A 24,100-nucleotide genomic window follows, 5' to 3' on the forward strand; every position below is an offset into this window, starting at 1 on the left:
ATAGTGTTTTCCCCCAAGCTTTTAGGTGTTTGAAGGTTAACTGCTTGCTGAGCAGTTGATGTTTAAAATCAGTGAAGCGTTTACGGAATGGGACACTACTTGTTCAAAGTTCCAGCTATTCCTTCTAGACCCTTTTGGATATAGAATGGCGAAACATTTCAAAGGAACCCTCTTTCTGCTTTATAATTAAAAACACATTCTGGTTTTCAGTATGTGCTCTGTTACTCTGAACTGCTGTACGTTTACTGACGCCGTAGTCAGGAGGAGTGGCTAACCTAGCCCTCTTGTTGGATTGGGGGGTAGTGCCTACCAGCGGTCCACCCATCCCACTGGCCAGCCAAAAATTAGAAGGAGGAAAAGAGGAAGAATTCGCGGCAGTCATGGTCGTCCCACGAGCAGCTAGGGAAACTTACGTCCATCCAGACAGAGCCCCGTATGCCTGGATAAGCCTTGTGCAACTGAGGCGCGGCAGGTTCCCCAGATGTTGCACGCTAACGACTGTTCCACCTCAACAGCCATGCATCTTATCGGTGCGCAGCACACCTCAAGATTGAAGGTTTTTTTTTTTATAGAGGTATGTACCGTCCTCGCGATCCAGGTAACCAAGCCAAGATCCCGGTCCCTAAGACACACAACGTTCCACCGTTGCGCCAAACGGTGGTCGCTGAAGCATGCCCAGAGCTTACGGTATCAGCAGACTGGCGGCGCACACCAGTCCACAGCTCGCGGCCCCAGGTGCGCCAAGCCCGTACCCAGCAAACAAATGCTGAGCCCCCTGAGGGAATTTAATTTGAGAAGTTATACTTGCATCAGCGCATTCGACTCAGAACTGCTCTGGTAGTTGGATTGAGTGGTTTCTTTTGGCCTATGACTTTCACAATATAGTGAACATTTTAGAGAGAATGCTTTTTGATTATGAATCCCAGACGATCTCCTAATTCCTCAGAGCTATATGCTGTAGCTATAAACGTATTTCACAGATGAAGTGGGCACTAGGAATTCTAATTACAGGTTTCACGTTTTGCTTATCACTTTCTGGTTGCCAATATTGTAGTTAGAGCGCCAGTGATGAGAAGGGCAAACAACAGCATAAATAAAAAACATTTATTCTATTATTCCACCCGCCGCCCCACACTACTACTCTAGTTTTACCTTCATCAAAGAAGCGAGACGTTGGTAGGCCAAAATAAACATTTGCTTGATCATGGGAAAGTTGAGACCACACAAATGATAGTAGCAAAGAAAGCAGAAACAAAGAATGGTCTTTTTATTATCATACCCAAGGCTTGATAGCGCTTTAGTTAGTTCCAAAGAACAAAACGGAACTGCTGCGCATATGGCTTAGACAGTCAAAAAACTGCCTGTAACTGGCCACAAGACAAAGATAAGACCAAATCTGTAGGCTGAAGCTGAAATGGAAACCTCGCTGTGGGCAGATGATAATGGCGAAGGGAATAAGGATAATGATAACGAAAATGATTTACAGTGGGAATCAGAAAACATGAGGTCACCAATGAGCAAACAATAAGTGAAATAAATTCCATGAGTGAACGAAAGTGAGAAGAATGACAAATTGCCTGTCAAAACAGTTCAAAATGGAAGTTCTGGAGGGACATCAGCCAAAAAGGAAATTAAGTAGTGGTGATGCAAAGGGAAAAAACTGCAAAACGTGTAGCTCACGGTACTAGTTGAAACAAAAGTCGAAATGGAATTATTACAAAACGGCAGGAAAGGAACAGATGTACAGCAGGAACAGAAAAGGTCACTCGGCAGGTTACTGATCTTCCTGCAACTAACTCTGCTAGCGAGACAGAATAAAATTTACCACTCAGTGTTTACAGCAGCACATCTCCACAACCATCCAGTTTGCTGACAGCTTCACACTTAAGTACACACAAGCAGCGGGTTCTCACTGCATCATTAGTTCTTTTTATGCTGGCACTGTAAGTGCATTCCGTCCACTTAACACATACGGTGTGTTTTTGGACGTAGAACGTGGGAACCGTCAGTAGATTTAGAGCTGGGAGAAAGTGCTAAAGGATGCGATGCTAGAGGTGCGGCCGTCCAAAACCGCGGACCTGCCTTCTGATACAACTCGACTTTGTGCCTATTGGTGCCAGCATTATCTTTGGAATGGATGGTGGTGCCACAGTACCTGGGTATAGAAAGACTCTGAGCTTCCCTGACAATTTGATAGCTTTCAATTTGAAGATTGTGACAATGGTTCTAACAAAATAGATGATACACAATTGCTGCCACCTGACTATCCCATTGTTGAGAGCGATCAAAACCCTCTTCTGAGCTTAGGAAGAAGACGTCGACGGCATTCTGGAATATGCTGTGAGAGGCATTCAAAAGACCGCCGAGTAAGTAATGACAGAACATCCGTTACTAGTAAAAAAATGGTGACTATAGTCACACCAAAAACTGATCTGCCTAGCAGAATTACTAGAAATGATAAAGGAAAATGCTGATCAACTGTGGACACACAGTAGGTCAACGCACAATTGCAGGAGCAGTGAGAAATTACATCAAAGCATCCTGATGCTGGAACTACTACAGATGAAACTGCCACTGCTCAAAAATGATCTCGGTCCACGTTACTTTATGTTGCACAACAGTAACAGTCTTAGAGAAAGCCGAAGGTTTAAAAAGAGATGTCGCGATAAATTTAAGCGTTTATTGTGCATTGTTGGTGTTTTTATGGCGAAAGGGGAGGCACCGAAGAAGTGCGAAGAACATTGTCGACATAAGAGACATCACCGCCGACATGGACGTACAAGACACCGACACAGAAGGGACTCAGGCAGTGACTGGACCTCAAAATAAAGCCACACCAGTACAGATAGATGCAAGTGGAATCCCATCGCCAGATAAGGCCTGAGTTGCACCAATGGCAAGTATCCAGATAAGTGTCAAGAAACAGTTGTTGCTGCATCTGGTGATGCATGTGAAAGTGGTGTTGGAACAAGAAGTGGAAGTACCACTGGTGACAGCCACAGAGGCAGTACAAACGAGGACAGCCATCAGAAGAGAGCTGAAGCAAAATGGCAGCATTCCTGCAGGCCAGACAGCTGCGGCGTTAGTCAGAAAGGTGTGTCAAGGGACCTGAAGGTAGGAAACGAGGACGTAAAGATTTCTACAAAGCTATTCAATGTGGCAGAGAGGGTATCAGAGTTGATGACTGCAGTATTTCTGTTAACTTTAAGGCCTGATAGTCCATACTTTTTACATTGGTCACATAGAATCAATGTGGGAAGCTTGGGGCGCTAATATGGTAGTATGTGTCAAACGGGCTTACCAGCCAGAAGAGACTAAAGTATGTGCACCTCTAAAATATCCAGACGCATTGTTTGAGTCCCCACACAGTGATGAAAATGATGTTCAAACAAGCTCTCATAAATGTGAAGTGCTGCCACAAGAAGCATTCATTCAACACCTGAGGACTGAGCCTCATAGGTTCTCCACTATTTATGATAATGATATATGTACTATGAGCAGGCTATTTTGATCCCACAAGCAAAAATCTTACAACGGAACCATGTTTCGAGTGAACATTTTAGAGTATGTCTTTCAGAATATCTTATCTGTGTTGTTTTGTTAAATACTTACGATGAACATTTAGCAGAATATTTGTAAATCTAGACTATACCCTCCAAATAAAAAATTTTGCATACAGAGAAATTTTCCGAATAGATTTATCGTTCTGGTATGACTCAGTATCATTAGTTTTCAAAGCTGACGGTGGGTATGCAAACAGAGAATGTAAATAGTAAACTGTTGTGCATACTATCGGAACCGTCATAGTTACTGTGTGCAATATGATCAGAATGTAGAGTAAGTGAAATGCTGTTTCTTGTATTTTTATCAGATTATGCCTGTCAGCCTCCTTCATATATAAATACTATTTATTATTACTGAGCACAGGAGATTATTGTATATAACAGAACAAGCCAGCAAACGATTGCATGTGTCTGGAATCACAGTCATTCACTCTCTGAAGATTACTAGTGTGCAAAGTGCAGATTGTAACAGAACGTAGTACACGAGTCCTATCAGAGTTGAGAATAAGCTGTCAGTAAGCTAAAGATTAGCAAGCGTTTAAAGAAAGATATTGTACATTTAAGGACTGAATATGTATATTTTTTCCTCGTCTTGTTAGTGTATTGTTGATGTCTTCCATCAGTCTCTGATGAATCAGCACCATCACAATTTAACCATCAGAAATGTTGATACAAGTACACATTTTCATTCAAATGGGAACCAGCTAGTAGTGCAAATTATGTAAGCTACTAATTCTCACTGAATGCCTCTGATGTTTACACTGTTTAAGTAAATTACTTTGAGTTGTTGCTGCAGTATGTCAATTATCTTCAAAATATCTGCATATTGCATTTCAAGCAACTGTTTCAGAAGATAAAAAGGAAGAAAGATGGAAAGACATTAATGAAGTACTTTTAAGGTCGCTTTAGTTATATAAAAGTCAGATCTATTACATTGCACCTTTTTTCGAAGTTACTTTGTTTCCTGAATTATTAGGGAGCTGGGCGACATCCCTTAGATTTGAAAATTATTTCCAGTCGTATCTTGGGGAGAAGTCCGAGAGGGACAAAAAGAAAAAAACTATACACACCAGGGGCAGCGGAAGCCAAGACGAAAAACAGACATACAAGAAACAGACAGAAGAGCTTAAAATAGTAAAGCAGATGACCTGGGCAGCCTGATCGAAATGATAAAAAGGGGTAAGGCAGACACTCTGCAACACATTAAAATCGCCAACCTAAATGGAATATGGTAGAAAGCACTGGGAGACGAAATACAAGAAATAAATCTTAAACCAAATAATAAAAACCATCGTCACGTAGTGAAAGTGAAACCAAGTCAGCCATGGAGGCATCGTCCCCTAAAACAGATGGAAGGGAGTCCGGGAGATTAAAATTTCGTCTCAGAGCGGCGAGAAGTGGACAGTCCACCAAAATCTGGGCCACTGTCAAATGGGAACTGCAGCGACAACCTTTTGGGACCTCCAACCGAAGAAGATCGCGTCGGCCACACTTGGCTGACACATGGCTAAGGCGGCAGAGGACAACAGTGTGCCTGCGATAAGCCAGCATAGAAGCCTTCCAATTATTTGCGCTCTCCTTGATGGCACGGAGTATATTGAGCGTATCCAAGCTGCGCCATTCAGCATCCCAAATCCCAAAAACTCTGTGGGGTAACACGGACTGGAGTCAGGTTATGATATTCCAATCTTCATAAGTGGCTTACATCTACATCTACATTATTACTCAGAAATTCACATTTAAGTACTTGGCAAAGGGTTCATCGAACCACAATCTTACTATCTCTCTACCATTCCAATACCGAACAGGGCGCGGGAAAAACCAACACCTAACCGTTTCTGTTCGAGCTCTGATTTTATGGTGGTGGTGGTGGTGGTGTTAGTTGGGATGTTTAAGGGGGACTAAAAAGCTAAGGTCATCAGTCCCCCATTCCAAAAACAGGCGAAACAAAAATTTACGGAACAGGTAAAACCCCAAGGGGGAGGGGAGACGCCCCACCCCCCAGTCACTGAAAGATCACCAATATGGCAGCGAACACTACAGACAAGAAGAGTACAGACAAACACTGGACAGAAAGAAACGGAAGAAAAGGAGATGGTCAGAGACTGGTTTACTGACCATGGGAACAAAAATTGGGAAAGAGTCAACCATCTGAATACACACATTAATATCTGCAACCAATGAGAGACTCGAGGACTAGATACACAGAAAGGGAAAGGGGCAGGTCCCCCTAAATGGAACCATAAAAAGGACTACCACAGATAAAATTTAAAACGTCGTCAGCCATGGAGGCATCGTCGCATAAAACCAAAGGCAACGTGCCCGGGAGATTAAAAGTCTGCCAGAGGGTGCGCAGTCGGGGACACTCCAACAAAATGTGGGCGACTGTCAACCGGGACACACACTGACACAGGGGGGGGGGGGGGGGGGGATCCTCCTGACGCAAAAGATATTCGTGCGTCAGGTAGGTACGGCCGATGCGGAGCCGACACAGGATGACAGAGTCCCTGCAAGAAGCCCGCAGAGAGGACCGCCACACATCAGTCGTCTCCTTAACATCCCGCACTTTATTCGGCGAAGTCAGGCTACGCCACTCGTCACGCAACATCTGAAGCACCTTATGGCGCAACGCCAGCTGCAGATCACAAGCCGGGAGGCCGATCTCCAAAGTGGGGGCGTCGATCGCCCCTTCGGCCAGCCTGTCGACACATTCATTCCCCGGGATGCCAACGTGACCAGGCGTCCAAACAAAGACCACCGAACGACCAGAGCGGGTAATGGCAAAAAATTATACCAGAGGAGAAGAGGAATAGCAGCAGTCGATAGCCTGGAGGCTGCTCAGGGAGTCACTGCAGATGATGATGGACGTACCTGAGCAGGAACGCATACGCTCAAGGGCGCGCAATATGGCCACCAGCTCCGCAGTAAAAATACTGCAGCCAGCCGGCAAGGAGCGCTTTTCAGCATTGGCAGCGTGAGCAAAAGCGTAGGCAGTACGACCATACACCAGGGAACTATCACTGTAGATAGGCTCACAGCCTGAAAATGAGGCGAGGAGCGCAAGAAAACGGTGACGGTGGGCCACATGTGGAACCGAGTCCTTGGGGGACGTACGGACGGGTGATACACCAGGGAGGCGTGGGTGCACGGGCCCGGAAGGGCGGCAGAAGAGGGAACGACCCCAGTTCAGACAGCAGGGACTGGACGCGGACAGCAATGGAAAGCCCAGACCTAAGTCGCCGGTCGGACAGAGGGAGGACCCTGGCAGGGAAAAGCAGGCGATGATTGGGATGGCCCGGTGAGCACTGCACGTGGACGGCATAGTCGGAGAGCAGTCGGTGGCGGCGAATCCGCAGCGGGGGAACCCCAGCCTCCACCAGTAGACTATCCACGGGGCTCGTACGGAAAGCGCCAGTTGCAAGCCGAACCCCACAGTGGTATATAGGGTCCACCAACGTCAACACTGAGGGTGATGCAGACCTATAGGCCAGGCTCCCATAATGAAGCCTGGACTGCACAAGGGCTTTGTACAATCTCAACAGCGTGCTGCGATCTGCACCCCAAGATGCATGGCTCAGGCAGCAGAGGGCGTTGAGGTGACGCCAGCACTTCTGCTTCAGCTGAGTAATATGAGGAACCCATGTGAGCCGGGCATCAAAGACGAGTCCTAAGAAGAGGCTAGGTGACCGTCGAGGTAAAGTTCCGGATGAGGATGGACCGTCCGACGCCTGCAGAAGTGCATAACTCGAGTCTTGGCCGCAGAGAACTGAAATCCATGAGTCAGAGCCCATGATGCCGCCTTGCGAACGGCTGCTTGCAGCCTGCGTTCGGCGACTCCTGTAGTCGTTGAGCTCAATGAGATGCAGAAGTCGTCGGCATACAAAGGAGACACCGACGACCCCACTGCTGCAACCAGGCCATTAATGGCCACTAGAAATAAGGAAACGCTGAACACCGAGCCATGCGGGACCCCATTTTCCTGTATATAAGATGAACTAGAGGCGGCACCGCCTTGCACCCGGAAAGAGCGGCGCAATAAGAAGTTTTGAAGACCCCACTCACGCAACGTAGCAAGGATGTTATGCCTCCATGTTGTGTCATATGCCTTCCACAGATCAAAAAATACAGCAACGAGATGCTGACGGCCGGAAAAGGCCATACGGATAGCAGATTCCAGCCGCACCAAATTGTCCGCAGCAGACTGGCCTTGACGGAAACCTCCCTGGCAATTTGCACAAAACTTTGGTGAGGGTAATGGGACGATAGCTGTCCACCGCCAGAGGGTCCGCACCGGGCTTCAAGATGGGGACGATAACACCCTCTCGCCATTGTGACGGGATCACGGCCTCGTTCCAAATGCAGTTAAAGATGGTGAGGATGTGTCTCTGGCAGTCCCTGGAGAGATGGTTCAGCATCTGCGCGTGGATGCAGTCCGGTCCTGGTGCCGTATCAGGGCAATCGGCGAGAGCAGCGAAGAATTCCCTCTCGATATGTGTGTAATGATAACGGCGTCCGCTCGGCGCGCTCCTTTAGAGAGCGAAAGGCAGGGGGTAAGCAGCAGTCGCAGAGCCTGTAGCAAAGTGTGTGGCAAGGTGGTCAGCAATGGCGGCAACGTCAGTGCAGACAGCGCCGTCCTGGGAGATTCCAGGGACACCCATAGGGGTCTAGTATCCATAAATCCACCGGATGCGGTACCACACGAGCGACGGAGAGATACGGGAGCCCAAGGATGAAACATACCTCTCCCAACACTCCTGCTTACGCCGTGCAATAAGATGACAGGACAAGGCACGGAGCTTCTTAAAGGCTATGAGGGTCTCCAGAGACGGGTGCCGCCTATCACGCTGGAGAGAGAATAGCCTCAGCAATGTCCAGCGACCACCAGGGGACAGCCTTCCTCCGAGGGAGTCCAGAAGAGCGGGGGTTGGCAGTCTTGGCCGCAGAAACAATTGACGTGGTCAAAACACGGACCACCTCGTCAATGTCACCCTGTGGCGGAGAAGCAATGGTGGCAGCGGAAGAAAAAGCCGGCCAGTCAGCCCTGTTGAGAGCCCAGCGGGGCAGGCGCCCAGAAGAATGACACTGGGGCAGTGACAAATAGGTGGTAAAATGGTCACTACCACACAGGTCAGGATGCACTCTCCAGTGAAGGGATGGGACAAGTCCGGGGCTGCAAAGAGAGAGATCGATGGCTGAGAACGAGCCATGGGCCACACTGAAATGCGTGGGAGCACCGGTGTTCAAGAGGCTAAGGACCAGCTCAGCCAACACATGCTCCACGGCACGACAGCGGTCGTCGGAGACAGTCCCACCCCATAGAGGGTTGTGGGCATTGAAATCGCCCAGAAGCAGGAATGGTGGCGGGAGTTGAGCCAGCACCGCAGCCAAGACATGTCGGGGGAGTTCCCCATCCAGAGGAACGTAAACAGAGCAAACAGTAATAGCCGGCGAGAACTCAATCCTGACAGCGACAGCCTCTAAAAGCGTCTGAAGGGGTACTGGCGAGCTACAGACAGAGTGGTGAACAAAGAGGCAATCTCCACCTGACGTTCGTTGACAGGCAGTGCGGTTTTTGTAGATAACCGTGAAGGGCAGGGGTCTGCATTGCTGGAAGCGAAGTTTCCTGAAGAGCAATGCAGAGAACAGGCGAAACAGAAGCATCCGGAGCTCAGGCAGGTGGCGGAAATAACCGCCGCAATTCCATTGGAGAATGGAAGCAGGAAGGGACTGGGAGGGCGTGAAGGCGACTAAGAGGCAGACGGCGCCTCAGAGTCAAGGCCGCCACCGGGCAAGAGTCAGCTGTGTCCGTAGAAGAGGCCCCTGAGGGTTCCGTGAAGGCGAGATCCACGGCAGAGGCGAGAATCTCCACCTCATCCCCAGAGCCAGAACTATGTACAGCAGGTGGTACTGAAACTGCCGGAGCGTCGTCGTCCTTGGACACGTTCCGTTTCTTCTTCTCGTGTCTGTCCTTTGGCTTAGAGGGCTGGGAGAGTTTCTTTGAAGGACTGTCGGAGGCTGACGACGACGCAGAAGTCCTACGACCAGCAGGTGGCGGAACCTTCAGCCACTGGCTGACATCCGGCTGGGTAGGAGAAGAAACTGATGAAGGGAGGGCCCCGAGGAACCCTTTCTGGGAGAGAGGAACTGGCAGAGGCAACGCCGGCGTTGAAGGAGGGGATGGGGGACTCATCGAGCCCCCTGGTTTTTGAGCAGATGTCACTCCCGAAGCATGTGCGGGGGAGTGACAGAAGGGGTTTGCCCCCAACTGCTAAGGGGGCAAAAGAGGAAGGCTTGCCCCCAGACACAAGCGGGGCAGACAGATGTATGGCCCCGAGGGCCCACTGAAGGTGGCACAGATGAAGCAACAACTGCCGCCCGCAAGGCCGACGATAACGTGGCTGCAGCATAGGATGTTCGAAGTGGGACAGGATGCAACCTTTCAAATTTCAGTTTTGCCTTGCGATAAGTAAGCCGGTCCAGGGTCTTAAATTCCATTATCTTCCACTCCTCATGAAGAACGGAGCAGTACGGCGAGCATGGAGAGTGGTGCTCCCCACAGTTGACACCGACTGGTGGAGGCACACATGGAGAATCGGGATGCGAGGGGCGTCCGCAATCTCGACATCTGGCGCTGGATGGGCAACGGGAGGATATATGCCCAAACTTCCAGCACTGGAAGCACCGCATCGGGGGAGGAAGTATGGCTTCATGTCACAATGGTAAACCATTACCTTGACCTTCTCAGGCAGTAAAGCACCCTCAAAGGCCAAGATAAAGGCACCGGTGGCCACCCTGTTGGTCTTGGGTCCTCTGTGCACACGACGGACAAAATGCACACCACGTCGTTCCAAGTCAGCTCTCAGCTCGTCGTCGGATTGTAACAAGAGGTCGCGATGGTAAATAATCCCCTGGACCATATTTAAGCTACTGTGGGGAGTGACGGTAACAGGGACTTCTCCCAGCTTATCACACAAGAGCAACGCCCGTGACTGGGCTGGGGACGACGTCTTGAGGAGAATGGACCCATTCCTCATTTTAGACAACCCCGCCACTTCCCAAACTTATCCTCCAGGTGTTCCACAAAAAACAGAGGCTTTGTCGAAAGGATGGAGTCACCATCAGTCCTGCTGCAGACAAGGTATTGTGGTACATAAGGCTCCAGCTTGGCACTAGATCTGCGGCCCTCCCAAGGCGCATCCAATGAGGGGAACGACTGAGGGTCATATTGAGCAGCGTCAAATTCAATTCTGCCTCCCTTACAGACGCTTATGGCAGTGCGACCACAAGCTTCGTGTGATTTATTGCGCTTCATTGCGCCACATCCACCCAAATGCCACCTACTCCGAACGAGGGCTCTCCCCAAGGGCGCCACCCAGCCAAAGCAACGGATATCTGGCCGATATCCCATTTTCCGGAGTCCCCGTGCCCCAGACAAGATGGGCACATACTCCTTGGCATGCATGGGGAGTAAACAGCTCTGGCACCTGTAGTGCGATCCCTGCGTGGTCAAGGGGCTACCACCAACAGGGTACATGACGACCCCACCACAACGGACTGGCTACCGTGCTGGATTTTAGGTGTTGAAACGGTCCACAGTTGTCGTGGGCGATAAGAAGGGGATTGTGCACAAGACGAGGAGGCAATCCAGAAGACATGGGGTGTAAATCCCGCCACACGACAATAGATAGCATGCAAGATGGAGGTGCACGATGGACCTTAAGAAAAACACCACATAAGGCGTCCTTCCCCAAATGGCACGCACTAACAACGGAAATTTTGAAAATGGCAGGTCAAACCCAAGAGGTGACCATGACATAAGGCCGAAACTTTTGAGACTCCTTTTAGTCGCCTCTTACAACAGGCAGAAATACCACGGGCCTATTCTTACCCCCGAACCCGCAGGGGGATGAGATCACGAATGTCTGCCCTCTTCTTACTGGTGATATTTGACTATCGGCTTGAATTTCGTCGACGTACGACAAGTTTGACGACGTATTTCCTTAGCTAATTCAGGCGGAAGTTGAGCTGCAACCTGTTTAACAGCACTAACAATTTCTATGACCGAAGTAAACTTTTGGGTGGGAGCGAAGTTGAGACCTTTCTGCAAAACAGAGACCGCATAATCACTCAACACCATGCCACACAAATTGATTTGTGTTGCACGGAACCTGCAGGGATGGTTTGCCTTCTTGTGGGCGGAATCAGCTGCAACTCAGGTGACACCATCAATACCATCTCAGGAAAAAGTGAAATTACTAGCCAGTTGCAAATGTAGTTTGAAATTCATCCGCCAGAGCCTTGAGTTTACCTCACAGGAATTTCTCACTCTCTCACGTACCAATGCGCGGCAGGCTCGTTTCGTGATTCTCTTAGCTGTTGCAGAATCGATGTGATGCATAACCTTAGCCAAATTTGGAACAACATTCTCGGAACGACGTCTCTTTAGAAAGGCGCGAGTGGGGGCGGGGGGAGAGACGGCGCGGCGAGTGGGGGCGGGGGGAGAGACGGCGCGGCGAGTGGGGGCGGGGGGAGAGACGGCGCGGCGAGTGGGGGCGGGGGGAGAGACGGCGCGGCGAGTGGGGGCGGGGGGAGAGACGGCGCGGCGAGTGGGGGCGGGGGGAGAGACGGCGCGGCGAGTGGGGGCGGGGGGAGAGACGGCGCGGCGAGTGGGGGCGGGGGGAGAGACGGCGCGGCGAGTGGGGGCGGGGGGAGAGACGGCGCGGCGAGTGGGGGCGGGGGGAGAGACGGCGCGGCGAGTGGGGGCGGGGGGAGAGACGGCGCGGCGAGTGGGGGCGGGGGGAGAGACGGCGCGGCGAGTGGGGGCGGGGGGAGAGACGGCGCGGCGAGTGGGGGCGGGGGGAGAGACGGCGCGGCGAGTGGGGGCGGGGGGAGAGACGGCGCGGCGAGTGGGGGCGGGGGGAGAGACGGCGCGGCGAGTGGGGGCGGGGGGAGAGACGGCGCGGCGAGTGGGGGCGGGGGGAGAGACGGCGCGGCGAGTGGGGGCGGGGGGAGAGACGGCGCGGCGAGTGGGGGCGGGGGGAGAGACGGCGCGGCGAGTGGGGGCGGGGGGAGAGACGGCGCGGCGAGTGGGGGCGGGGGGAGAGACGGCGCGGCGAGTGGGGGCGGGGGGAGAGACGGCGCGGCGAGTGGGGGCGGGGGGAGAGACGGCGCGGCGAGTGGGGGCGGGGGGAGAGACGGCGCGGCGAGTGGGGGCGGGGGGAGAGACGGCGCGGCGAGTGGGGGCGGGGGGAGAGACGGCGCGGCGAGTGGGGGCGGGGGGAGAGACGGCGCGGCGAGTGGGGGCGGGGGGAGAGACGGCGCGGCGAGTGGGGGCGGGGGGAGAGACGGCGCGGCGAGTGGGGGCGGGGGGAGAGACGGCGCGGCGAGTGGGGGCGGGGGGAGAGACGGCGCGGCGAGTGGGGGCGGGGGGAGAGACGGCGCGGCGAGTGGGGGCGGGGGGAGAGACGGCGCGGCGAGTGGGGGCGGGGGGAGAGACGGCGCGGCGAGTGGGGGCGGGGGGAGAGACGGCGCGGCGAGTGGGGGCGGGGGGAGAGACGGCGCGGCGAGTGGGGGCGGGGGGAGAGACGGCGCGGCGAGTGGGGGCGGGGGGAGAGACGGCGCGGCGAGTGGGGGCGGGGGGAGAGACGGCGCGGCGAGTGGGGGCGGGGGGAGAGACGGCGCGGCGAGTGGGGGCGGGGGGAGAGACGGCGCGGCGAGTGGGGGCGGGGGGAGAGACGGCGCGGCGAGTGGGGGCGGGGGGAGAGACGGCGCGGCGAGTGGGGGCGGGGGGAGAGACGGCGCGGCGAGTGGGGGCGGGGGGAGAGACGGCGCGGCGAGTGGGGGCGGGGGGAGAGACGGCGCGGCGAGTGGGGGCGGGGGGAGAGACGGCGCGGCGAGTGGGGGCGGGGGGAGAGACGGCGCGGCGAGTGGGGGCGGGGGGAGAGACGGCGCGGCGAGTGGGGGCGGGGGGAGAGACGGCGCGGCGAGTGGGGGCGGGGGGAGAGACGGCGCGGCGAGTGGGGGCGGGGGGAGAGACGGCGCGGCGAGTGGGGGCGGGGGGAGAGACGGCGCGGCGAGTGGGGGCGGGGGGAGAGACGGCGCGGCGAGTGGGGGCGGGGGGAGAGACGGCGCGGCGAGTGGGGGCGGGGGGAGAGACGGCGCGGCGAGTGGGGGCGGGGGGAGAGACGGCGCGGCGAGTGGGGGCGGGGGGAGAGACGGCGAACGAACAACAGGGAAGACAGCAGACGAAACAGGACATGAAATACTCTGAATGAGATCAGACAAAACCAATTAAAACACACAGTGTGGTGATGGTTGACCGACCATGGAAAAAAAAACACGAAGAACATTATAAAATTGAGTTTTTAATGTTTTGATTCTCGCTTTTAGCCTTTGATTTTAAACTAACACTCGGATTAAAGATTAAAAACTCCCTGCCCGAATAAAACGCAAAACCAATTCCACCATGGCAGAGTCAGCTAATAAAATACCAGAGAGCATGTCAGGCAACGCAAACGTCTGCCTGAGCACTGATAAAAGTGGACAGTCCACAAAACATGGGCCACTGTCAATGTCAATCCGCAGCCGCATACAAGTGGGGGGGGGGGGGGGGGGGTGGGGGGGGGGGCGGCTGTCCACTCGGCGCAGTAAGTGGCCGTGGGTCAGGTCATACGTGTGTGCCCAATGCGCAGTCCGCCGAGGACGACAGAAGCCTTGCGAGAGACTCGCATGGAGGAGAGCCACACAGTCGTCGTGTCCTTGACGGCACGGAGTTTCTTAGGGGTGGTCAGACCGCGCCATTCAGCATCTAAAAACGAGAGGTTTTTGCGGCATAAGACTGCCCGCAAATCAGTCGCCGGAAGGCCAATCTCCAGAGATGGCGCATTGGTGGCCTCTTTCGCCAGGCGGTCAACAGATTCATTGCCGGGTATACCAACATGGCCTGGGGTCCAAACAAAGAGCGCAGACCTGCCGCTACAGGCGAGACTATACAGGGACTCCTGGATACCCCATCACCAAACGAAAATGAGGGAAACACTGGTCGAGAGCTCGTAAACCGCTCAGGGAATTTCAACAAACAATGAAGGACTCACCTGAGCAGGAGCAGTTGTACACTAGGGCACGAAAGATGGCGACCAGCTCAGCAGTGTAAACACTACAGCCAGCCGGCAACGAACGTTGTTGAGAATGGTCCCATAGTGTTAGTGCATAACCGACACGACCAGCAACCGCCGAACCGTCGGTGTAGACAACGCCAAAGACCTGATACGTGGCCAGTATGGAATAAAAGCGACATCGGAAGGCCTCCGGAGGGAGTGAGTCCTTCAGGCCCTGTGCCAAGTCGAGCCGAAAGCAAGGGCGAGGTACACACTGTGGGGGTAAGCTGAGGGGACAGGAAAGGAGGTGGGGTAGGTAACACCGAAGCCCGTAGAGAAGCTGTTTGGTACATACGGCGATCGGACTACCTGAACAGGGCCGACGTTCTGGCAGATGGATGACTGACTGCGGGAACAGGACACGATAATATGGATGACTGGCAAGCTAATCAGATGGGCAGCATAAGCAGCCAGTAATTGCTGACGTCGTAACCGCAGTGGAGGGACACCTGCCCCCAGAAGTATGCAGTCTACAGGGCTGGTTCGGAAGGCACCAGTGGCAAGGCGTATCCCGCCGTGGAGGATTGGGTCCAGCACCCGCAACGCAGATGGGGATGCTGAGCCATAAGCCAGACTCCAGTAGTCCAAAACGGGACAGGATTAACGCCTGGTAAAGCCATAGGAGAGTAGATCGGTCAGCGCCCCACCTGATGTGGCTCAGGCATCGCATAGCATTTAGATGCCGCCAACACGCCTGTTTAAGCTGCCGAATATGAGGCAGCCAAGTCAACCGGGCATCAAAAACCACCCCCAAAAACCTATGTGACTCCACCACTGGAAGAAGCTCGCCGTCAAGATAAAGCCGCGGCTCCGGGTGAACAGTGCGTTGCCGGCAGAAATGCAAAACGCAGGTCTTGGCTGCCGAAAACTGAAAACCATGCGCTACAGCCGAAGACTGCGCCTTGCGGATTGCGCCCTGTCGGATCGCCCTTTACTCTGAGACAGTTAGAAGGCCCCAAGACTCCAGTACCCAATCCAGACGCCGGCTCACCATCCATTCAAGCTAATTGGAAGTGGACTGCTACCGCCCCATTAACCTCCCAACGTTCTTTGCTGGTTTAAGGATGGGGATAACAATACTTTCCCGCCATTGTTACGGATACTCACCCTCGACCCAGAGACGGTTGTAAAGGTCGAGGAGCCGTCTGTGGCAGTCCACTGAAAAGCGTTTCAGCATCTGAAAGTGTATCCGGTCGGGCCCAGGAGCGGTATCAGAGCAAGTGGCTAGGGCACTGAAATTCCCACTCACTGAATATAACATTGTACGATTCTGGATGGTAGGTGCGAAACTAAAGGTTCCGACGTTCCATCCGTTCTTCAATGGAGCGGAAGTACAGGGGGTAATTCGCAGAAGCCTAACTTGGAGTAACATGCTGGTTGGTTGAGAATTTAAGGGACCAAACTGCATAGGTCATCGGTCCCTTGTTTCATTAACACACAGAGCACAGTGAAACCATCTATTTGTCATTCGAAGCACAAGATAAAAATTCCAAGGGAAGAAAATCCCACTGTCAATAATAAAGAAACAGAGAAAACTGAGCACAGCAACAAAAACAACATAGAGAAGAAAGGCAGAAAGAGTTAAAACTGTACAGCAGAGAATCGTGGCTGGCTGATCACGAAAATAATAGGATGATCCATCCACTCTGCAACACATTAAAACCTCCACCTAAAAGATCAGGATGGATTCGAATTACAACAGAAAACTAATTAAAAATACAGCTCAAAAGAGGTCGATGTGATAAAATGAAACTGAGCTATAAAAACCGTTGCGCGAATAAAACGTAAAACCCGATCTGCCATGGAGACATTGTCACGTGAGAGACAGGATACATCACCCTGGAGATTAAAAGCACACCTGAGAGCGGTTAAAAGAGGACATTCCAACAACAGATGCGCCACCATCAGGGTTGCATCACAGCAACAATGAGGGGGATCCTCTCGACGCAGCAGATGACCATGCGTCAGCCAAGAGTGACCAATGCAGGGCCTACACAGAACAACAGAATCCCTGCGAGAGGCCCGCTTGGAGGAACCCCACACAGTCTTGGTCTCCTTTACTTGCTGTAGCTTGAATGGCGCTCGCTGTCTGCACCTCATGTCTCTCCACATCATAGAGACTCGACGGTGCAAAATCTTTCGGAGATCAATTGCCGGTAGGCCCATCTCCAGCGTCTGCTTGATGGTTGCCTCTTTGGCCAACTCGTCGGCAAGTTCATTCGCTGCGATTCCAACGTGTCCCGGGGTCTATATGAACACCACTAAACCACCATGCTGTTCAAGAGTGTAAATGGCCCCCTGGATGGAACCAACAATGGGATGGCGGGTAGCACTTGTCAAGAGCCTGCAGACTACTTGGCGAGTGACTGCAAATGACGAAAGACGAATGACTCTCCAGTGCTGGTACGAATATGCTCAAGGGCACGAAACATGGCTGTCAGTTCTGCGGTGTAAACACTGCAACCTTCCGGCAAGGAGCGCTGGTCGACATCGTCCGCATGAGCATAAGCGTACCCCACACAGCCATCAACCATCAACCATCAAGCCGTGTGTGTGTGTGTGTGTGTGTGTGTGTGTGTGTGTGTGTGTGTGTGTGTGTGTGTGTGGTTTACGGGCGCTAAACAGCGTAGTCATCAGCGCCCAAACACATAGAAACAGGAACACATGCGGTGAAGGGACGAAGACGGACACCGAACAAGGGGACACAGGCCTGACGTTTTGCCTTTGTATGTGAGCATTTCGAAGACCAAGAGGAGAAGAAACACACTAAAAAAGGAAAGGAAACACAAGGAAGAGAGAACAGATACCGAAGTGAAACAAGGAGGTAATCGTGACTGGCGGACCTCTTACCTAAAACCTGGGTGAGCCAGTCACCCAGCAGCACATTAAAACCTTCTCCCTAAAATCCGAGGCAACAGATTGGACAGGACACAAAACCGTAAGACCTTAACCACAGTCGCTGCGTCGTCTTGCAAAATAGAGGGCAAATCCGGTGGCAAGGAAACCACCGCCCTCTGGTCAGAGAATAAAAGACAGTCAAATAAAATGTGGCGGACAGTAATCTGGACGCCACAAGCACTGCAGATTGGGGGGTCCTCCCGCCGGAGTAAAAAACCATGCGTGAAGGGACTGTGTCCAATGCGGAGGCGAGTGAGGAGAACCTCATCCCGCCTGTATGACTGGTAGGACGTACGCCATGGTCGCGTAGTGGCCTTTACCAGACGCAGCTTATTGTCAGAAACTGCCAACCACTCCTCTTCCCATTGATGCATAACACGAAAACGCAAAAGGGAGGTTACAGCATGGAGGGGGACGGCACATTCAACAACGTGAGGGAGGGAACATGCATCTTTGGCAGCCACATCCGCCAGTTCGTTGCCCCTAATACCCACGTGCCCCAGCACCCAGCAGAAAGAAACCTCCTTCCCCTGCCGTTGCAGGTGGAGTAGGGCATCATGGATGTTCTGGACGACCGTATCCGCTGGGTACAAGTGTTGCATGGTCTTAAGGGCACTCAGGGAGTCAGAAAAGATGAGGAACTTAAGACTGGGAACACATCTCATCTGGTCCAATGCCCGCAAGATTGCAAACAATTCGGCATCGAGGATGGTAAACGCCGCAGGAAGCCGTAACTTGACGACTCGATCAGGGAAAACAACAGCACAACAAGAAAGGACCGAATGAAGATGGGGAGACGGCCACGAAAGCCCCACTCATGGAGTTGATTGAGGATAAGGCGGCGCCAAGTAGTGTCATACGCCTTATTAATGTCAAAGAAGACCCCTAGACAATGCTGGTTACGTAGAAAGGCCTGCTGTATGGCGGCCTCAAGCAGGGTCTAGTTGTCTATAGTGGAACGACATCTCCGAAAGCCACACTGAGAGGGGGCTAAGGAGCTGCCTCGTCGCAAGCAACCAAACCAGGCGGCGGTTGACCATGCGTTCCAACGTCTTCCCAACAAAGCTCGTCAAAGCAATACTCCAATTACTACTGGGATGCGTTCGGTCCTTCCCTGGTTTGAGGAGGGGAATCAAAATCGGCTCCCTCCACAAGTCAGGGTATGTGCCGGATAACTATAACATATTGAAACAGTTCAGGAGAACTTCCTTGGATGGCAGCAACAACTGCCGCAGCATGCTGTACCGGATTTGATCATGACCAGGCGCAGTATCATGAGCCACAGACAGCGCAGAATCCAGTTCCCACATTGTGAAGGGGCAGTTATAGGGTTCAGAATTTAGAGACCGGATGTCCTAGTGACCCCTTTCGATGGCAGTGCAGTAGCGGCTGAAATATTGATCACAGTTAACAGTGGCGGTAGGGTCCGCAAAATGCATGGCCAATGTCAGGGCAATGTCTCTCGGCGCCATGAGGAGACATCCCTGATGCAACAATGCCGTGACAGATAGCTGGCTGAGTTTCCTGGAAATGCTCCTGATGGCTACCCATACTTTCGTAGAACTAGTGGATCGAGAGATGGAGTTCAAGAACGATTGCCATGACCGTCGTTTGCTCTCTTTAATCACTCGCCGCACTCTGGCCCTTGCCACCCGAAAGGCCGCAAGATTGTCAGCTGAGGGACGGCACTTGAAGCGGCGCAGTGCTGCACGGCGGGCGCGGATGGCTGAGTGGCACTCAGTGGTCCACCAAGGGACAGGACGCCTCTTGGGATGACCGGATGACCGTGGGATTGACAATTCAGCAGCATGAGAGATCACGGCTGCAACATGGTCTACCCATTCGTGGACGCTGGCACGGTGTTCCAAAACAGCCAGTTGGCTGAAAAGTGTCCAGTCAGCTCTGCAAAGGTGCCACCGGGGCGGCACTGGTAATGCCACAGCCTCATCCAGGAGGCGAATCCAGAGGGGGAAATGGTCACTAGAATGGAGGTCAGCTGCAGCCTCCCACAGAGCAGAATCCGCGAGTGCTGGAGAGCAAAAGGAAAGGTCAATAGCCGATGACGATCCGGAAGCAGTACAGAAATGAGTGGGAGCACCAGAGTTGAGGAGGCACAATTCTTCAGACATCATGAGGCCTTCCAAAATGCGACCCATGGGGCAAGTAGTCGGAGAGCCCCTTAAGACATTATGAGCGTTGAGGTCCCCAGAAGAAGAAATGGGCGAGGGAGTTGGCTAATAGGGTACATGAGAGCCTCAGAGTCTATCGCATCCTGAGACGGTAAATAAACTGAACAGACTGTGAGCCTCTGACCCACAAGAATGTCGACTGCAAATGCTTTCAAGTCGGTGACGAGAGGGAGCACAGATGAGGGGTTCATGTCACAGACAAAAACAGCAACATCACCCTTTGCCCTTTCCCCCGTCAGATCATCTTTTCGATATACGGTATAGCGTAAAGAAGGAGCATCAGTGGCCCGGAAATGCGTCTCTTGGAGACATAAGCACAAGGGGCAATCTCATATAAGGAGTTGTAATTCGGCCACATACGTCCTGAACGCATTCAGGTTCCACTGTAATATGGGAGCCAGTGATCAGGGTGGCTGAACTTTCACCCTGCCTCTGTGCTTTGGAGGAGAGACCGTACTGGCCGGAGATTTATTCTTGGGGCGAGAAGATCGCCCCCGGTCGACATCAATGTCCATAAGATCCGATGACGACCCACGGGAGATGTCAGACAGTACGATGGCATCATCATCGGACCGACGCTGACTAGTCTCCTCAGGTGGCAGAACCTTCAGCTTCTGAGGCTTTGTCTTGGGGGGCTTGGAATGCAGAGCCTTGTCAACAGTTGAAGGTTGACTCGCCTGGGCAGAAGGCGCCATATGGGGAGAGGCAGGAAGTACCCCAATGTCAGCAACCACAGCCTTGTCCGACGTAGCGGGGAGGGCCGCAGGTTGCTAAACAACCACAGCACTAATACCTGCGCTTGCCAGTGCACTTGTGCTGCTAACGCTAGGAACCTCCGTTTGCGTAGCAACAGTGGCCAGTTGTACCGGTTTTTGAGAGCGGAAGCGAAAGATGTTGAAAACACAGGAGGTTGCATGGCCTTCAAGAGCATCTTGGCCTCACCATAGGGGATGCGCTTAGATGTTTTAATCTCCTGTAACTTCCGTTCTTCGATACAGATGGGGCAGATCCGGCTCCACACAGGGTGACTCCCAGAGCAATTCACGCACTTCACAGGCGATGAACAATCGGCTCTCTCATGGGCAGGCTGACCACATTTACCACAAGTGGCTATCCCATTGCACCCCAACGTAGTATGACCAAAGCGCTGACATTTAAAACAATGCATTGGGTTGGGGAAATATGGCCGTACTGGCAAACGTAAGAAACCCACTTTAACATGCTCTGGGAGTCTCGGACAACTGAACGTGAGAATAAACGAGTCTGATTTGACGAGGTCCCCATCGACTCGATCCATAATATGCTGCACGTCAACAGTACCTTCGTCAGCCCACTCAGATATTAACTCGTCTATGGGTGGTCGTGTGTTGGGGCTTATGGGCGCTCAACATCGAGATCATCGCCCTGACACACATTAAAAGAAAGGAACGTGGACAGACTTAACAAAACTAAAACACACACTCAAAGACAGCAGGAAAAGAAGGAAAATGCTACATAAGAAAGTAAAACCTAAGGAAAGGGGAAACATAGCAACAAGAATGTCAGAGGAAATTGTTAATGGCTGCCCACTCACATAAAATATGGGCTAGCTTGTCACACAGTGAGCAAATTAAAATCCTCTCCCTAAAATCTTTGTAAAAACATTTGACGTCACAGAACTTTAAAACTTTAGCCACATTCGTCCGAGTGTTGCCTAAAAGAGATGGCAGGTCCGCTGGCAGGTCAGCTGCGGCCCGCTGGTCAGAAAATAAAACGCAATTCTGTAAAACGTGGCCCACAGTGACCTGGACGCCGCAAGCACCACACATTGGAGGGTCCTCTCGCCGGAGCAGGTAGCCATGCGTCATAGGGCTGTGGCCTATTCGAAGCTGTCGATGGGACTGAAAGGAAGTACACCACACACTGGTTGTGGGCTTGACTATACGAAGCTTATTGTCAGTCACTTCCAGCCACTCATCCTCCCATCGACGCATAACCCTTGAGCTCAACAGCGAGGTGAGTGCGTGCAAGGGGATAGCACACTGAGATACTTGTGGGGCGAGACGTCTCCTTGGCTGCGAGATCTGCCCTTTCATTCCCAGCAATGCCGACATGCCCCGGAACCCTGCAGAAAGCTACAACCTTCCCCAGTCGCTGTTGTCGGAAGAGGGCATCCTGGATGGTCTGGACAGTTTTGTCTGCCGTATACAAACGCAGCAATAAGTGAAGGGCACTGAGTGAATCGGAACAGACAAGAAATTTAGGAGAGGAAGAATGTCTCGTGTGCTCCAGTGCCCGAAAGATTGCAGACAATTCTGCACCAATGACAGCGAAAGTCTTAGGCAGGCGGACCTTGAAAACACGATCTGGAAAAACAACCAAGCAACCAACAGAATCCCCTTGTTTCGTCCCATCCGTAAAAACAGCTACATAGTCTAGGTGCTCAGATAAAATGGCAGAAAATGCTGCATTAAAGACGGTGGCAGGAATGCCATCTCTCCTGTACTGCAATAAATCTAAAATCACGCCGGGCCTCTTAAGTAACCAGGGTTGCAGGTGGTTAAAACCCTGGATTTGGGGTTGTAAAGACTCCACACCGAGGGACTCTAGTACACGTTGCACACGGATCCCAAACGGCGACCTAGCTCCGAGACTGCGGGAAAAAAGGCGGTCCAGAGGTGGATGGGCAACAACATGGTGAGCAGGCGAGCTGGGAGCTGCAAGAAACTTCTTAGCCTGGCGCACCAGCAGGAGCTGCCGCCGGATGGTAAGTGGCGGTTCCCCAGCCTCAGCACAGAGGCTGGGTATGGGACTGGTCCGATAAGCACACGTGGCCAGTCGAATCCCAGCATGGTGAACAGCGTCAAGGATCTTCAAATAAGAAGGCCTTTCTGACCCATATACTGTGCACCCATAGTCCAACCGTGAGCGCACGAAAGCTCGGTAAAACTGAAGGAAACGCGCCCTGTCCGCTCCCCAAGACCTGTGGCTGAGGCACTTGAGGATGTTGAGTGCCTTCAGGGTTCTGGCTTTCAAGTCACGTAGGTGTGGCAGCCATGACAACCTGGAGTCAAAAATTAGGCCCATAAACCGCACTGTGTTTCTAAAATGTAGGACAGTATCCCCCATATGCAAGGCAGGCAAAGTAAAAAGACGACGAGAACGATTAAAATGAACACAAACACACTTATCGGCAGAGAACCGAAAACCCGTCTTTGCAGCCCACTCCTCTAACCGCCACACTGTTAGCTGCAACTACCGGCTCACGGTTGCAACACTGGAGGAGGAACAGAAAAAAGCAAAGTCGTCCACAAATAAGGAGCACTGTACTGGAATCCTCACTGTAGACGTTATACTGTTGATGGCTATGGCAAAGAGGGTAACACTTAAAACGCTGCCCTGGGGGACACTGTTCTCTTGCTCAAAGCGATCAGACAGTGTGTTACCGACGCGGGTCCGAAAAAACCGCTAAGACAGGAAAGACGGAATGAAAATCGGGAGGCGGCCACGAAAGCCACATTGATGCAGTTGTGCAAGAATACAGTATCTCCAAGTAGTATCATATGCCTTACTGATATCAAAGAAGATACCAATACAGTGATGCTGACGGAGAAAAGCCTGCTGAATAGCCGTCTCTAGGAGGGTCAGGTTGTCGACCGTGGACCGAAATTTTCGGAATCCACACTAAAAGCGGCTAAGGAGCTGTCTGGTCTCTAACATCCAGACCAGACGCCGGTTAACCATCCGTTCCAGGGTCTTTCCGACACAGCTTGTCAAGGAGATACTACGATATCTACTGGGACATGTGCGGTCCTTTCCCGGTTTGAGGAGAGGGATGAGGATTGCCTCCCGCCACGAGGTGGGGAACACTCTTGTCTGCCATATGAGATTAAAACATTCGAGGAGGATTTCCTTTGACGCTGCTGGCAAATGTCGAAGCATGGAGTACCGGACGTGGTCGTAACCTGGTGCAGTGTCAGACGTCTCACTAAGAGCCGTTTCAAGTTCCCACATGGAGAAAGGGGAGTTTTACTCCTCAGAACTGTTCGACCGAAAGTCAAAGTTCGCTCTTTCGTCAGTCGCCCGGTAGCGACGAAATGCTCGATCCTGATTTGCAGTGGCAGTACTTTGTGCAAAATGCTCTGCCAGCGTCTGAGCAATGGCTCTGGGTGTCGTTTGGAGGCATCCCTGGTTCAGGACAGCAGATATCGGTAAACGGCTATGTTTACCGGAAATCCTCCGGATGGCTTCCCATACTTTTGTGGAGCAAGTGGAACGGTTGATGGAGTCCAGGAACGCCTGCCATGACCTTTTC

The 24,100-nt window shown here is 52.6% G+C and overlaps 1 protein-coding gene across 1 annotated transcript in view; it reads left to right on the forward strand.

Annotated features, from left to right (window-relative positions):
- Positions 1-2,893: 2,893 nt before the first annotated feature.
- Positions 2,894-24,100, forward strand: part of LOC126336074 (ribosome-binding protein 1-like) — a 118,408-nt gene continuing 97,201 nt past the window's right edge. The window contains exons 1-2 of the mRNA XM_049999553.1: positions 2,894-3,081; positions 12,010-13,759. Coding sequence (XP_049855510.1) covers positions 2,894-3,081; positions 12,010-13,759 — 1,938 coding nt within the window. The remainder of the gene's footprint in view (positions 3,082-12,009; positions 13,760-24,100) is intronic.

Source organism: Schistocerca gregaria, chromosome 2, assembly GCF_023897955.1.
Source record: "Schistocerca gregaria isolate iqSchGreg1 chromosome 2, iqSchGreg1.2, whole genome shotgun sequence".
NCBI classification, from domain to species: domain Eukaryota; kingdom Metazoa; phylum Arthropoda; class Insecta; order Orthoptera; family Acrididae; genus Schistocerca; species Schistocerca gregaria.